This window comes from Eubalaena glacialis, chromosome 17 (genome assembly GCF_028564815.1).
Source record: "Eubalaena glacialis isolate mEubGla1 chromosome 17, mEubGla1.1.hap2.+ XY, whole genome shotgun sequence".
Taxonomy (NCBI): domain Eukaryota; kingdom Metazoa; phylum Chordata; class Mammalia; order Artiodactyla; family Balaenidae; genus Eubalaena; species Eubalaena glacialis.
Window position 1 is genome coordinate 57,480,903 of NC_083732.1, and position 17,831 is coordinate 57,498,733.

General features: G+C 40.7%; 1 protein-coding gene across 1 annotated transcript in view; it reads left to right on the forward strand.

The window, feature by feature from the left end:
* ZFPM2 (zinc finger protein, FOG family member 2) overlaps positions 1–5,599 on the forward strand; it is a 467,855-nt gene extending 462,256 nt beyond the window's left edge. The window contains exons 7-8 of the mRNA XM_061171416.1: positions 252–476; positions 3,095–5,599. Of these exons, the coding sequence (XP_061027399.1) occupies positions 252–476; positions 3,095–5,586 (2,717 nt within the window). The 3' untranslated portion in view covers positions 5,587–5,599. The remainder of the gene's footprint in view (positions 1–251; positions 477–3,094) is intronic.
* The last annotated feature ends 12,232 nt before the right edge of the window (positions 5,600–17,831 follow it).

The following is a 17,831-nucleotide window of genomic DNA, read 5'->3' on the forward strand; positions in this document are numbered from 1 at the left end:
TTTATGTTGGGATTCTCCTAGAGTACCACCTTCTAAAGAGTCTGTGGGAAGGTAAATTGCATTAAGTGGAACATTTCTTTAAAAATAGTCCTGTACTGTGGAACAACACCCAAGACTGCACTAGCCACTGTCTGATTGCCTAATTCATAACCTGGGAGCAGACTCTGAAAACAACTGAACCAAATGCTGCTTTACCCATGGTTGGCTCCAAGTGGGCAGCAGCTAACGTGTCCCTGCGTTTCTGCCTGCAGAGGATATATTCCCTTGCAAGTCCTGTGGCATCTGGTATCGGAGTGAGCGGAATCTGCAAGCCCATTTGATGTACTATTGCAGTGGGAGACAAAGAGAAGCTGCTCCAGTGTCAGAGGAAAATGAAGACAGCACTCCTCAGATTTCCAGTATGTGCCCCTTCCCACAATGCACCAAGAGCTTTTCAAATGCCCGAGCTCTAGAAATGCACCTGAACTCACACAGTGGTGAGTGCCTCTCTTGTTTCTTCTTCTACTCCAGAAGACCCTATTCTTTCTCTACATATATACGTACATTCGTACATCTCTATCATCTATAAAATCAAAATTAAACTTGCTGGACCAGCTGGTTATTATCTTTTGTCATGTACAAGTATACTCTATTCAAAGGACTTGGATCTGAATTCTTTTCTAACGACTTACAGTGCTCAGTTTACAGGCTAAATCATTCTAGTTTTTTCTCAACTAAAGTAATTAGGCTGAAAAACAAGTTTTTTTTGTTTTTTTTTTTAAGCCTGCTCTTAAGAGCAAGGTGGCAACTATTCCCATTTATTTTGGAATTGTATGCCCAATTCTTGTCAGTATCATACATAGTATTCTAATTCCTCTATTTTAAAAACAATTGAAATGAATCAAATGTACAGAATTATATTAATTTTAGGTATTTCTTTGAACATTCTTGGATAGGGCAAACCAAGGTTTGGGAATCATAGTTATTCAGCACCTAGCATATGAAACTTCTAAGTCACCTCTGGGTGACTTCCTTTGCTGTTTTTGCCTGGGTTGAATAATTAAAAATGGAAATAGGTGCTCAGTTTAAAAAAACTAACTCCAACCTCCAGTGCTCTAGTACAGTGCAAGCTTTTGTCTTTGCACCTATAAAAATAAGCCGTTTCCTTTCTACTTATTCTCTTCCCTCTCCCTACAAAGAGCTGTCTTTATGTAGGTGATGAAGCAGGGGAAGCAGAAACAGGTTGGTTGTCTCACGTGGTGAGTGTAAAGTCATGCACAAAACAAAAATAGAGATAGAGGGATCTTCCCAGCTCAATAGGAAAATGAGTATTGGATTAGCCAAGGAGAAAAGGAGACAAATGAAAGAAGTCCCCTTTTATCTCTATCACTCTGCCATATTTTCATCTTATAAATATAAAAGTCAATTCTCATTTAAGTCTAGAGGGCAGAGAGGCAGAACCAAGCCTGATTTAACCATATGCCAACAAATGGGAACAAGAGTTGACCTTAGTAAGTAAAAGTATCCAGATCCTGATTCCAATTCATAGAGGAAGGGGTCCCCCCGACCAAGTAATTCTTCAGACACCAACTGAGTGTCTTGCAATGCAACTCCACTCAATTCTGACACTATGCAGAGAGAGCATTAAATTCCCCAGATTAAGGGGTCAGTCCTACAAGAGTGACTCCCCCACCGCCACCCCAATTCAGACTTTAGTCTTTTGTCCTTCTGACCAGTCGGCTATAAATCAGAGGTCGCCAAGACACCCCCTTAGTTTGACTGCTTTGCTAGAGTGTCTCCCAGAACTCAGAAACCCATTTGTTCACCAGATACTGGTTTATTATAAAGGGATATAACTCAGGAACAGCCAGATGGATGAGATGCATAGGGCTAGGTTTGGGGAACGGGCAAGGTGCTTCCAAGTGCTCTCAGAGCCTGCCACTCTCCCCAAATCTCCACATTTTTACCAACTGGGATGCTCTCTGAACTCTGTTTTTTGGGGGGTTTTATGGAGGCTTCATTACATAGGCAGGATTGATTAAGTTATTGGCCATTGGCAATTGAACTTAATCTCTAGCCCCTCTTCCCAGAAGTGGAGGAGGGGAAGAATGAAAGTTCCAACCCCTGTAATCACAAGGTTGCTTCTCCTAACAACCACGCATCCTTAGGTAAGGGCTTTCCAACCATAACGTAAGGGCTTTCCAAAAGTCACCTCAATAACATAACAAAGACACCTTTATCACTTTTATCACAGGAAATTCCAAGAGTTTTAGAAGCTGTGAGCTGGGAACCAAGGATAAAGACCAAATATATATGAGAAATAGATTTTACTCATCAGAATGACCAAATACATATTCCTTGTAAATCACAATATTGCATTGAGGCTTACCCACCAGTCAGTGGTGATATTCAAAATATTTAATAACTGACTAAAAACAGGCCATGATCAATCAGCATGGATGTCGGTCCTAAATGATTACATTAGTGTACTGGTACCAATATCAGCCCTGGATAGAGATAAACCATGTTCAGCAAAACCAATGAATAAAATTCTAAATTTGTACCAAAGATAAATTAGTGGGTTATTAATTACTTTAGAAAATGGTTTCTATTTGGATTCTTTTGAATAAAGACCTAATCTGGTGCACTAAATGCACTAAGATTTATTTGATTTGCACATAGGTTATCACTATCAACTCTAACTAATGTCTGCTTCTTCCTAATGTATAGTGCTGTGGTAAGAAGGTTATTGGATTAGAAATTATAAAATCTGAAGTTCAGTCATGGCTCCATAACTGAATAGCTTTATTACCATAATCAATTCCTTTAGCCTCCTTGCATGTGTTTCCCAACGTGTAAAATTGAAACAATGATGCCTATCCCACTACAATGCAATAATATTCATGAAAGTGCTTTGGAAACCATAAAGGGCTGTTATTATCATCATATATGGTGAAGGATGTCACAAGAAAAAAGTTACTATCACAAATAAGATTCTGAAAGATTTCAGTTCGTTTCTGCTGTGTTGAACACATGAGGTCATTAGTAACGGTTCATATCATTAGAAAACCAATATGTGTGGTTCTCAGCATTCTGATTTTGTATGTTCCTCCAGGAGTGAAAATGGAAGAATTCCTCCCCCCTGGTGCTAGTCTAAAATGCACCGTCTGTAGCTACACTGCTGATTCTGTGATCAACTTTCACCAACACCTGTTCTCCCATCTCACTCAAGCTGCCTTCCGATGCAATCACTGCCACTTCGGCTTCCAGACTCAGAGGGAGTTATTGCAGCACCAAGAGCTCCATGTCCCTGGCAGCAAACTGCCCAGAGAAAGTGACATGGAACACTCTCCAAGTGGAACCGAAGACAGCTTACAGCCAGCCACAGACTTGCTGACCAGAAGTGAACTCCCCCAGAGCCAAAAGGCCATGCAGACTAAAGATGCGAGCTCTGACACGGAGCTGGACAAGTGTGAGAAAAAGACTCAGCTCTTTCTCACTAACCAGAGACCCGAAATTCAGTCTGCAACAAATAAACAAAGCTTTGCTTACACGAAAATAAAGTCTGAGCCCTCTAGCCCAAGACTCGCCTCATCACCAGTTCAGCCTAATATTGGGCCTTCTTTCCCCGTGGGACCCTTTCTATCTCAGTTTGCTTTTCCCCAAGATATCACCATGGTCCCTCAAGCTTCAGAGATCTTAGCCAAGATGTCTGAACTGGTACATCGGCGACTGAGGCACGGAAGTAGTAGCTACCCTCCCGTCATTTACAGCCCCTTGATGCCCAAAGGGGCTACCTGTTTTGAGTGTAACATAACGTTCAATAATTTGGATAATTATCTAGTGCACAAAAAACATTACTGCAGCAGCCGATGGCAGCAGATGGCCAAGTCCCCAGAGTTCCCTGGTGTTTCGGAAAAGATGCCTGAGGCCGTGAGTCCCAACGCTGGCCAAACCTCCATAAACCTTCTCAATCCAGCCGTTCATTCTGCTGACACTGAGAATCCACTTCTTCAAACACCCTGCATCAATTCCTCCACTGTTTTAGATTTAATTGGACCAAATGGGAAGGGCCACGACAAGGACTTTTCCATTCAAGCTAAGAAGCTCTCCACCCCCAACAGCAATGACGATAAAATTAATGGAAAACCTGTTGATGTGAAAAATCCCAGCCTCCCCTTAGTGGATGGGGAAAGTGACCCAAATAAGACTACCTGTGAAGCTTGCAACATTACTTTCAGCCGGCACGAAACGTACATGGTCCACAAACAGTATTACTGTGCTACGCGCCACGACCCTCCGCTCAAGAGGTCAGCTTCCAACAAAGTGCCTGCCGTGCAGAGAACCATGCGTACGCGCAAGCGCAGGAAGATGTATGAGATGTGTCTTCCTGAACAGGAGCAAAGGCCTCCGCTCGTCCAACAGCGATTTCTCGACGTAGCCAACCTCAGCAGTCCTTGTACCTCCACTCAAGAACCCACGGAAGGGCTGGGAGAGTGCTACCATCCAAGATGTGATATCTTTCCCGGAATTGTCTCAAAGCACTTGGAAACGTCCCTCACGATTAACAAGTGTGTTCCGGTTTCCAAATGTGACACTACTCATTCCAGTGTTTCCTGCCTAGAGATGGACGTGCCCATAGATCTCAGCAAAAAGTGTTTATCCCAGTCTGAGCGGACGACTGCCTCTCCCAAAAGGCTGCTGGACTACCACGAGTGCACTGTGTGCAAGATCAGTTTCAACAAGGTAGAAAACTACCTGGCCCACAAGCAGAATTTCTGCCCGGTCACTGCACATCAGCGTAACGACCTGGCTCCGCTCGACAGCAAAGTGTTTCCGAATCCAGAAAGCGAACGAAACAGCCCCGATGTCAGCTATGAAAGAAGCATCATAAAATGTGAGAAAAATGGGAATCTGAAGCAGCCTTCCCCCAACGGAAACTTATTTTCATCCCACTTAGCAACTCTGCAGGGCCTGAAAGTCTTCAGTGAAGCCGCTCAGCTCATTGCGACAAAAGAAGAAAACAAACATTTGTTTCTTCCACAATGCCTGTACCCTGGAGCAATAAAGAAGGCAAAAGGAGCCGACCAGCTCTCTCCTTATTATGGAATAAAGCCAAGTGATTATATTTCTGGTTCTCTTGTCATCCATAACGCTGACGTGGACCAAAGCACAAACGCGGAAAATGAATCTCCCAAAAGCCAGGCTTCTTCCAATGGGTGCGCTGTGCCGAAGAAAGATTCCCTGCCGTTGTTGCCCAAAAATCGAGGCATGGTCATAGTGAATGGTGGACTGAAGCAAGACGAGCGCCCTGCCGCCAACCCACAGCAAGAGAACATTGCCCAGAATCCTCAGCATGAAGACAGCCGCAAATCTCCCTCCTGGATCTCGGAGAACCCATTAGCCACGAACGAGAACGTCTCCCCAGGAATTCCCTCCACAGAGGACCAGTTGTCTAGTATAGCTAAAGGTGTGAATGGCTCCACCCAGGCTCCAACCAGTGGGAAATATTGCCGGCTGTGTGACATCCAGTTCAACAACCTCTCAAACTTTATAACTCACAAGAAGTTTTATTGCTCATCACATGCAGCAGAACATGTCAAATGAAATCACAAAATAAATAAACATCACTCACTTTTGGTACCAGTGTTTAGTATGTTGTTCTACCCAGTACAGAAAAAAGAAAAGAAAAAAAAAAAAAAAAGCTGTTTGAATTACATCTGGGCAATCAGGAGACAATTCATTATGGCTGAGTTGAAGACTTAAGGTGTAATTTCATTACAGTCCATTAGTAAAGTGTATTATTGGTGCCATTTTCAAAAAAATTAATTTATTTTACCAGCAGTATTCATAGCTGTGGTTATGTTATTTTTTATTTAAAAACTTTATATTAAAGTCATTTGTAATGTTATTGTATAGTTATTGTGTAGCATATATGGTTTGCACTGTATAGTAGCTTTTAAAGAAAATAGTCACAAACAATACAGAAAAGCATTCTAGAAATAGCTTCCAAAGCACTTGTGTATCTTGATTTCTTCTTATATGCTGTTGCAGATATATGTATATGCTAAAATATAACTTGCAAAGATGTTCTAAATACACGTGCTATAAGTTCGCCTTAAGATTTCAATTCTTGGATAATCAGGCTCCGTTTGCACTTTATATTTTAGCAAATACAGTCTCTTAGTAACTAGGCTTTGCATTTGTATGTAGCCGTATGTTTCTGTCCATTTTCTTAATCTTAAACATGTATGTTAAATGAAGATGGCAAATTTTTTCTTGTATAGTACTTGTATTTTCTTTCGCTGATGCAGCTCTGTCTCAATTTTTAAACTTTGCTGTTAAATGCAATACTTTATAAGAATGAACAAAATTACTGGAAGCAGTATTGTAAGTAATGAGGTAGTATTAATCGGTTTTATCTTTTGAAAGGCACAGTCTAAATCGAAACCCTAAACTCAATGCTGCAAGTATGAATTTAATTCATATATAAGATCTATTTAAATATAAGAGTAGCAATACTGCACCTGGTGATCACAAAGATAATGTTCTACTTCTGATAGAAATAATTTCTCAACAAATGTTGTTACTATGCATGTATATGGATGGAATAAAATTCCAGATTGTTGGAGAAGTTTGGCATACTTTTTTTTTTTTTAAATACAAGGGAAACCCTATATACCCGTTCTTTGTAACAAGAATAGGTTCAAAACAGTACTGGATAGCTGTAGTAACATGATGACAAAACAGTTAATATAACTTATTTTATTAAAATGATCCAGAAACTCCAGGCTCTGGAACTAGAAAAGTTCTTCATTATTAATATGTAAAATAAGCACTATATCTCTGTTCTCTACCCACCCCCAACGGTAGCACACAAAAAAGAACAATTTCATGAATGTCTGAAAGGCTTACAAAGTCTACCATAAGAATTGGCACCAAAGATGATCAAGTGCACCCAACTTTTATTTTTTATTTTATTTTCTTTAATTTTTATTTATTTATTTTTGGTTGCATTGGGTCTTCGTTGCTGCGCGTGGACTTTCTCTAGTTGCATTGAGCGGGTGCTACTCTTCGTTGTGGTGCACGGTCTTTCCATTGCGGTGGCTTCTCTTGTTGTGGAGCACAGGCTCTAGGCGAGTGGGCTCAGTAGTTGTGGCTCAAGGGTTCTAGAGCGCATGCGTAGTACTTGTGGCACACGGGCCCAGTTGCTCTGCGGCATGTGGCATCTTCCCGGACCAGGGAATCGAACCCATGTCCCCTGCATTGGCGGGCAGACTCCCAACCACTGCGCCACCAGGGAAGTCCCACAGCCAACTTTTAGATGGAGTTTACCAGAGAGAGGTTTGCATTTTGAGGAGCAGCAAAGTGGTATGGTAAAGTGACTCTGATGAGTAAAGATGCACGAACTTCATGCTGGCAATTTGTAAAAGACACTAGTTTTCACACATCTCATTTGTTCAGTCTGAGGGTTTGCATGTTGAGGGAGAGTGGAGAGCAGATAATGTTGGTTAGATCATGGAGGATCTAATGAGCCACCCAGAGATGTTGACATGTGGTTCCGTAGTCAAGATGGCACCTGTTGCCCATCAAGATAGATGCAGTCTACTGCAGTTTGAGAAACGCCCCCGATCTGGAAAGGCAATTACCTGTGGTTAAGACACACTGTTTGCAAGTAGGTTGTGATGCACTATTATGCATCCTTATTAGATTTGGTAGCATAATGAACATAAGGTGCTAGTCCCAAACATAGCCTATAAATACTATGTGGTCGAGAACTTTTCTCCAGTTGCTTGTTGAGAATAACAGTTTTTAAATGTAAAACCTTGACCTTAGTTGATGTTTTCCATTTAGTTGATGTTTTCCATTTTAGTCAGTGACTAAACAGCGAGGTGAACAAAACTGACATGCTTAATAGAGTTTTGCAGGAATCTCTTAAAGTATCAGGTCCTTCAGGAACCACAGGACTGTCCCTGAAGACCTGCTGAGCTCTCAGGTGGGAACTGGCAGGGCTGGGTATTCTTAACAGGACTTCCTTCCCCAGTCTCTTCCTTTTCCTCTTCTTTCTTTAAAAAAAAAAAAGAAAAAAATCAGCCAATCAACATATTTTTATTGATCACCTAGGATTGTATCCACAATTTTGAGGATGAAGGCCTGATACATGATGGCTTCTCTAAAGGAGCTTGTCATCTGGCTCAGTTTAGTGCTTTCCAATACTGTTCCCTCATTAGAATCACTTAGGGAACATCTTTAAAATGCCAATGTATACGAATTTTTTGTACATTGGGCCTCATACTAGATCAATTAAAAAAAATTCCTGTCTGTGGGTCCCGAGAATCTTTTTAAATCTGTGCAGGTGCTTCTAATATGTGACAATGTTGGGAAACACTACAAGGTAAACTAGGACCAGGTGTGAAGGCTGAGACTAAAGAGAGTAGAAAGGCAAAAAGAAAAAGGGAAACCGATATGGGATGAAAGAGTTGGGAAAGACTTTATGGACAGAGTAGGGTACAAAAAAGTAGGTCGAATGATAAGGAAAACTACCTGTCCTTTGGAGAGCCCTGAAGTACCTATGCACTATATGCAAAAGAAAAATTTCCAGTACCGTTTGTATAGTTGAAAATAAGTTCTAATAGCCCATTCACAGAAGGAAACAGCGTAGGCTGAAATAGTGACATTTGGACCAGAACAAGGCCCTGCAGAGTACAGAGGAAGATAAAAGTATTTGTACATGTAGAGATCATTGTAAATGATGGCATTAAAGTAGCATGTGAGGGTGAAGAGTGAATTAAAAAAACTTTTTTAAAGAAGAGGGCTCAGGGACTTCCCTGGCAGTCCAGTTGTTAAGACTTCACCTTTCAATGCAGGCGGTGCGGGTTCGATCCCTGGTTAGGGAGCTAAGATCCCACATGCCTGGCAGCCAAAAAACCAAAACATGAAACAGAAGCAGTAATGTAACAAATTCAGTAAAGACTTTAAAAATGGTCCACATCAAAAAAATCTTTAAAAAATGTTTAAAAAATAAAAGAAGAAGGCTCAGGTTGTAAAGTTAAAGAAAATAAGGGAATAAATAGGAATCTGGTGTTACAAGACCTTGAATGCCAGGCTGAGGTTTGTGGGCTTGCCTTGTACCTTGCTTCTTAGAGTCATGAAATGAAAATTGTGTTTAGGAATGGTGATAGAGTGAGTGTGAGGCCTAGATGCTAGAGAGAGGGAGATTAGTTAGAAGGCCATAGTGGTGGTCCAAATGGGGGTAGTGGGAGTCTATACCAGGAGAAGGACAGGTCTGGGTACGAGTTACATAATAACAGATACTGAAGACCAAATCAAAGACCAAATCAAAGATCTTCAATCTTCACTGATAAAAATGTTCCATGTTCAACAAGATAACATGTAGGACAGGATATTAGCACCAGTTGAATGGTTTGGGGGAAGGGTGATAAAAAGAGCAATGGTTTATGTTGGTTCTCCAGATTGTTCTGTAGTATTTAAGTCTTTTACAGAATACTGAAACCTACTAAATCAGAATATCTTAGGATGGGCCTGGATTTCTGGAGTTTTTTGGCAAAGCAACCCTAGGGTATTCTGTTGTCTTCCCTCGATGAGAATCATTGAATTAAACATAGGCAGAATGGGAAGCGGTATTCTGTGGTCAACACCAAAATAAACTAAGCTGGCAGCAGAATTTATTACACAATTGGTCTTCAAAGTGTTGCTAATTAATACATAACATATTTGAGTGTTTAAAACTATTAAAATTTTCAAATAATTCAACATATGTGTTTTAATATTGAAATTAAAACAAAAAGTCATAATGGAATCTGTAAACAATATTTGAAAATCTTGTAATCAAGTTGAACCTTCTCATTTTCAGGCAAAACTAAGGATCAGAGATTTTAAACACTCAAAGTCACAGAGCTAAAGGGTAAGAGCCAGAGACCTGAGTCCTGTTCTCAGATTCCCTCCCCTCATCATGTTCCTTTTGCCACTAAAGCAGAAGGAAATACTAAGGCAAGCAGCTAGAATTCCAGCTACTTTTCCTCTCTCTGATGCACTTAAGTCTAGTTCAGATATTCTCTGGAGATAAGGAAAAGGGAGCATATTCGTTTCTCATGACTGCTGTACAATTACCACGAACTCGGTGACTTAAAACAACAGAAGTGTATTCTTTCACAGATCTGGAGGCCAGAAGTCTGTTATCAAGATGTCAACAGGGTTGTTCTCCCTCCTGAGGCTTTGGAGGGTACTTTCCTTGCATCTTCCAGCTTCTAGTAACTCTACATCACTCTAATCTCTGCTTCCCTGGTCTCACTGCCTCCTCTTCTCTGTGTGTAATCTCTCTCTGCCTCTCTCTTATAAAGACACTTGTGATGGCATTTAAGGCCCACTAGGATGAAATCCCCATGGCATGATCCCTAATCACATCTGCAAGGGCCCTCTTTCTTTATAAGGTAATATTTTCAGATTCCAGGGATTAGAATCTGATATTTTGGGGAGCCATTATTCAGTCTCCTACAGGAGGTCAATATGGAGGTGGAGGGGTTATCGCTCCCAGTCAGGTTCTACAAATGTGCAGCAGCACAGCAGAAATTATTACGCCCAAACTGATGAATCTCTTGGAATTTGATTGAGACATGAATGTTATTAACAAACATCAGTGGCATCCATCAGAAATATAGCATCTAAACTAACAGGTCTCAGCTGGTCACTCAGGACCCAATCATGAGGTAGAATTGAGTCTGATGACATCTCTGCACCAGTCAGTATATCTGTTTGGAACTTAATAAACCTTATTAATTCAGAGAATCATGAAAAAACAGATACAGCCTGGGCAAAAGTTTACTTTGGCACTATCTAGAAAAAAGAGTTTGCTCAGTATATTAATAGAATAAACAGGATTGATAGAAAATAAACTTTTTAAGAGCCTTAGCAGCGTCACTTTGCATACAAATAATATATTAATTTCAAACAATTTTTATCTTCATATTAAAGAAGAATGTCACAGCATTTTGCTTGGCAACACTTCTTTGGTCATTAAGTCCATTTCCCATATATGACATAACCTGGTTGCAGATGGTGTAAATGTATCAAATTCACTAAGTCCAGAACTTTCTTTTCTTTTCCCTATGGGGGTTCAATGACCCTCAAGAAAAACAATCAAGTAAAATACAATGCTCTTATATTTATGAAAAGTATGCAATGGTGAAATAGTCATTTTAAATTAATAATAGGGACATAGATCTTTATTTAAAAAATACAAGAAATGAAAAAATATAATCAATATCATGACTAGCTTAAAGTAAGAGAAAGATATCAGAGAAAGGAGGTGATTCAGATGAACAAAGAAGGAAGGAGATTAACATAGAAGTGGTAAGAAAAAATCTTAAGAGGAAAAGAGAAAATTCAAGACAAAGGAATTAACAGGAAGGAGTTCACACCAAGACAATCACAGACACACCAGGGTGGACACACAGATTCCTTCCTCCTGCTACAATGGATGAACTGGCTCTGATCTTACTCAAAACCACTTACTCAAATCCTTCCACTTAAACTTCACATACTCTCCAGCCAAGTTGATGATTTAGCTCCTTCAATTATTCCCTCTCCTGGCACAAAAGCAACAGATGTGTCTTTTTCAACTTGTGTAAGGACTTGGACAAGAAGCCTCAACATGTTCCCTGAATTGAAGTCTGAACCAAAAATGAAGGGTCTTTCTCACATGTCATGGATTGTATAATAAACCGTCAATTTCCTAATCTTGGAAGTTGGAGGGAGTTTTAATAATGCTCAGATTAAATTCCCTGCCTGTTTTGTGGGGGGGAGACTTGGAGAAGATTCAGTTTAATTTAGGGATCAAAGGAATGTAATATCACACATACATAGTATTGAGCAATAAGTGTTATACCTACTATATCGGTACTACAGTGACTGTTTTACCAAGGAGCAAACTGAGGCTTAGAGCAGTTGAGTGAGTTCCCCAAATGACAGAGCCAGTAGAGCCAAGCACTGAACCCAGTTGTCTTTCTATAAGCCTTTGCCACCCTTTTCCATAAGGCCCTGGATCTCACTCTGTCTACCTCAAGCCAAATCCCTTATAATCATGTTGCAGGTTTGCCTGACACCATTTTATTGCCTGCTGGTACTGGAGTTGCCTGTGTTAGGATAATCATATGTCTTACTCTGCCTAGGACTGTCCTGGCCTGGTTCAGAATTTTTTTTTTTAATTGGAGTAAAATTGCTTTACAATGTTGTGTTAGTTTCTGCCGTACAATGAAGTGAATCAGCTATAGGTATGCCTATATCCCCTGCCTCTTGGACAATTATAATTATTTTAACACCGCTTTTTCACACTCACAAATGTCCCCATCTGGATAATAAATTCTAAAGTAAGCCTAAAGTGAATTAATCTGAGCTCAGTAGACACTTTGAATGCTATGATTTAGAGCAAAGCCTCTCAAGCTTTAAGGTCCATATGAGCCAACTGAGGACCTTGTTAAACTGCAGACTCTGATTCAGTAGGACTGGGGAGGGGCCTGCGAGTCGGCGTTTCTAACAAGCTCCCAGGTGATGCCATTGTTGCAGGTGTGCAGACCACTTTGCGTGACAAGGCTGAAGATGACACGGTTGTCACTGAATGAGCTTTCTGTGCAGTTGCCCGGTGTTCCCAGTCCTATGCAGTGCTGCTTCCTTCCTTTACCCCAGGCCCCAGAATGCCTCACTCCTAATGAACTCAGTAACCACTAATATTCCACTCAAATCTGTAGCTCCTTTCTTCATTTCTACACCTGTTTCAGCTTGGAGGTGAATGATGAGGCCACCCAAGTTGGCTGTTCTCCTGCTCTCTGTACATCCCCTGCTTGAGCAGTGCCTGCTTCACCTACACCTACTCACGACTGACCTGCCCTCTTAATCATAGAGCCTAATCAGTAAAAGTTTACCTCCTTGCCCCCAGCCCCAGCTAGTGATTGTTCTAATCTTTAAATCAGAACATCTCTACTAAGATAGCTTATCAAAGGGAATGGGAGGGGGCGTGCTCCTCTGCTGGTTTCCCTGGTAACTGATGAGCCAACCTGAAGTCAATTCCCCTTATAACTGGTAACCTCCCTCTCTCCTGGTAGCAAAGACTGTTGCTGTGTCCTGCTGGCCCTCAGCTGCACACGGTGGGATGTCGCTCCAGGACCTCGCTTCAGACGTGTAAGGTCCTCCATTTCTTAAACCACTGATGTCTCTGCTGCTGACTCCAGGCTCTTTCTTCAGTCTTGAGGCCGGGCAAGTACAGAGTTTGCGGGCCTGTGGGGAGCAGCCCAACAGGACGATTTGTCCGTCCTACAAACAAGGCAAATTTATATCAATTTGTAAATTAAATTGGCCTTATTTGATAGGTGGGAGTAGGAAAGTGGCCCTTTTCACCCTCTTTTCTTGCTTTACACAAAGTTCAGAGAATAGAGAAGTTATTATTTTCCAGACTGCGTTCATGTGTCACTTACACACGACAGCTAGCTCACCGTGAACTTTCCCTTTTCAATTTAGTCTTAATTTTGATGAATTTTTTAACCCAAGGAAAACACTTCTGGAGTCTATTACAAGATTGGCAGACTCACACTGTGATCAGAGGCAGATGCTTAAGGGAATAGTGGAGTTACTTGTGATTCATGACCGTTCCTGGTGGGGGGGAAGGGGGAGTGGGGAGGGAGTGAGAAAAAGTGGGAGCAGAGCAAATATGTAAAGAGAATTGCAATCTCAGGGCCATCTGTGCTCGCCGCATGACGCAAATCTCAAACAGAAACAGTATGAAAGCAAATGTTATTAGTTGGTTTCAATACCGTGCCCTTCAAAATTTCTCTTGTTTCACTCATTCATTCACTTATTCATTTATTCATTCACTCCTTCATAAGCACATTCACTTTTGAGTTCTTACTCTGACACAGGCTTTATGATGGGCACTGGGGACCAGATGTTAGGAGAGACCCTGTGTTCAATTAGCTTTGGGTAGAGAAATGTAGAAATCCTTCCACTCTCTCATTCTACTGCCCCCCACCCCTAATGCTGAAACTTGGCCTCTGTGCACTGGTGCCAATTCGAATCTCAGAGACAGAGTTTTGGGTGAAGTAGAAAAGAATAGCTTTATTGCTTTGCCAGGCAAAGGGGGAGACAGCAGGCTAATGCCATGAAAACTGTGTGTCCCAACCCGGTGGGGGGGGATTTGGCGAGGAGTTTTATAGCAGTGGTTCAAGGGTGGGGTTGCTAATAAGGATCAGGGTGTGTGTAGGACCTGCATTCCTTTCATCTGGCCTCAGGTGGTCTCCTGATGAGTGTCTGTGGTTCTCAAGGTTATCAAACTGTGACCTTCTCTCTGGAATGGAGAATGCTTCATCAAGTAGTTAACATCTTCCATCTGCTGGGGGTTTTACTTCTGCAGAAGAGCTCAAAGATATTGTTATATGTATCACTCAGTGCGGAACCAGGATCCTGTCCCAAGGCTGCACTTTTGTTTCTTGGCTGCTCCTCCCTTGTCTCTGCATCCCCTCCCTTCCCTGATTAGCAACTGTTTGAACCTGCCCTTTGGAACGCAGGGCAGGTCATAGAGGCTGCAGTCTATTCCCTACAAGAAATGGGGGGACAGAAAGGCTTCCATGCCCAGGAGCCCCACATGGTCCTGCTCAGTTTCAACCCACCCCCCCCACAAACACAATTTTAGGCAGTCATCTAATTCTGTCAAGTCTTCCTTCTAGATGTATCTCAAATAGATTTCCATTCACAGGGCCACTAATATATAGCACAATCATCCTTACCAAAATTATAAGAGCCTCCAAACTGATCTTCCTAATTTCAGTTTTCAACTTTTTCAGGTGGAAAAACTTTTTGACTGCAATGATCTTTCCAAAGGTAAAATCTGATTACTATCTCTCCTTTCTTAAATCCTTCAATGGCTTCCTATTGCCCTCAGGGTCGAGTCCAAGTTCTCTTACAACTTCAGACCTTTATTGGTTGGGCTCCTGCTTACATCTCCACTTTGCTGATCCAATACTTGATTCATTTTATAGATATGTGTTAATCACCTATATATGACAGCCACTATGCCAGACACTTTAAATAAAATAAGATAAACAGCCTTGCACACCTAAGGTTTATATCCTACCAAAAGAGACACTTACACAAATAATTAAGCCGTTAGCACCAGTTGCAAGGACACTTCTTCACAACCATCTTTATGATGTGAATACCCTAGATATTCTAACTATAGTATTCAGGATTATCTTGGGTGTGATCTATTCTGGAGTAGAAATTTTTCCAGACCTTAATTTTAAAAGAGGATCATTACTAAAAAAAAATAAGTAAATAAAAAGACATAGTCACTCTATTAGTTATAGTAATGCTAGGTACTATCACAGACAAATTATGAAATTTCTGTAGTTTAAGACAATGACAATTTATTTCTAGCCCCTGTAGGTAGGAGGGACCAAGCAATCATTCAGGTATTCAGGCTGTTACAGATTTTTTTTCATTATTAACCCAAGGTTTCTAAGTTTTCTGAGCACCGACACCCTGCTGACAGCCAGGGGAGGAGAGGAGGACTTGAAGGTAGGTTTTAATGGGCCAGACCTGGAAGCAGTACGTATCCCTTCTAAGCACATTCTACTGGCTAGAATTTTTCACATAGTGAAGTGAAAGGAGGCTAGGAAATTCAGAACCGTCCTGTGCCCAGGACCAGAAGGAAATGGGTTTGATAAACAGAGACCTCGATTAGATAGAGTTGGGAGACCAGAAGGAGGAGCTCTCAGTCCCTGCTACAGCCACAGACCCCAACAGGAGGAAGAAAGACTCCCCTTCTTTCCTGGCAAGGACTCAGCCAATGAAAAGCCATGGAACTCTTTGTTTACGGTAGCCCTCCCAACTTCCTTTTTCCCCTATAAAAGTGTTCTCCTTCCCTTGCTCTGCAGGGACTTGCACGTGACTCTCCATGGTTGCAGACCCTGAATTTCAGTTCTCTGCTGATCTCAAATAAACCCATCTTTGCTGGAGAAATATCTGGCAGTTTATTTGTTTTATGTCAACCACCCGTAGCCCTGCAAATCACACCATCACCGTGCGCCTCGCACTCGAGTGAGGCTTTCTTCAATTATCACACATTTTTAAACACATGATCAAGTTACAATTCTTTAAAAAATAATTCTGCTTTTAGATGCTTCTGCGGTTAAGACTCAGAGAAAGAGTCATCTAATACGTTTGTTTTCTCTCATCCATGAGCCTCTGTGGAAACAGTCGCTCCTGTCCCCATGCCTATCTTCCCCCATCCCTGCCTGTGTCCCTATCAATTTGTCATTTGCTAAATTCTTAGTTGCCTTTTAGATCTTACTTCAAAATTACCTTTTATGTTGTGCTCTTGTGATCTCCCCTCCATGAATTCTAGGAGCACTTTGTAATCTCTATCTATGCATGCTATGAAAATGTGTGAATTAATGCCTAGTTAATTCTTGTATCCCTGGAACTCAGCACAATACCTAACACATAACGTGTAATACACCTTACTGACTGAAGTGATTGATGTTTTTCAACAAGGCTGGGATGTAGGGCATAAGTGAGAAAAATGTAAAAAGATTCACTATCCTGAATATAATCTAAGGCAGTGATTCTCAGAGTGTGGCCCCTGGGCCAGCAATATCATCACCTGGGAATTTATTAGAAATGCATATTCTCAGACCCTACCCCAAACATCCTGAACTAGAAACCAGGGGGGTGGAGCCCAGCAATCTATGGTTTAATAAGCCCCCCAGGTGATTCTGATCCCATGCTAGAGTTTCAGAGCTACTGACCTAAATGTTACCAAAAGAAGCCTAGATAAATCAAACTAATTCCAAGAAAAAAGAAAATGGCAATATTGATAATCTAATAAGAACAGCTATCATTCCTTGAGTATTTCTTGTGCCTTTTATAAAGTTGTGACCCCAGAGCAGTCTTGTGACTCACATAATCCAATTAGATGTGGCTTAAATGTAAAGCCTAGTACGACAGATGAAAAGAATGTGATAAGAATTCAGAAGAAAATGAGCAATAAATAGATTGATGTAATCCACTCAAGTAGTATAACCACCTGAGTAGGGATTACTGACTCAAGTAATTTGAAAATTAGGTAATATGTAACTTGAATTCAGTGGGCAAAGGCTGTGAAGTACCTCTTTTGAAGGCTTTAACACAGCATCTATATGAAGAGGCTGAGCCTGTCAAGCAGAGTTGCATCCTGATTCGTATATCACTGATTATTAAGAGATCTTAACAGGCTGAAGAGTTGGTTCTAAACAACACTTGAAAAAGTGACCCCTGATATTGTTTGGGATGACATAAATTGTTTTGAATTAATATGGCAAATATGTGATTGTAGTTTAAAACATATATTCGACTCCGGCTTAAATTTCTGATTTTAAGTTGAATTTTTACTATACTTGTAAACAGTGGCAAAACATGTTTGGGAATTTAGTGTTTGCTATATTTATAAGTTTAGTTTATTAGATTTACCAGACTTGTGTAAATATTTAGGAATATTTATTTGTTAACGTGGAATTGAAAAGCTTTAAAAGTCATTAAATATACTGTGTTTGTTAATGAAATATAAAAGTTTCTGAATGTTTGACTGAGTTGTGAGATCAAGATTTAAATTAAAAGTGCTGATTAAATTTGTTTGATTTATAAATAGATTATGAGACTCATAAATTAGACTTAAAAGTTTAAGGAAAACTAAGTTTTTAAATTTATTACTTTAAACCCAGTGCAACTTCGTAATAATCTTTTCTGTGTATAAAAACTGCCATTGAGCATCTTTAAAAGGTAGCAAACTCACAATGAACACCAAGGGC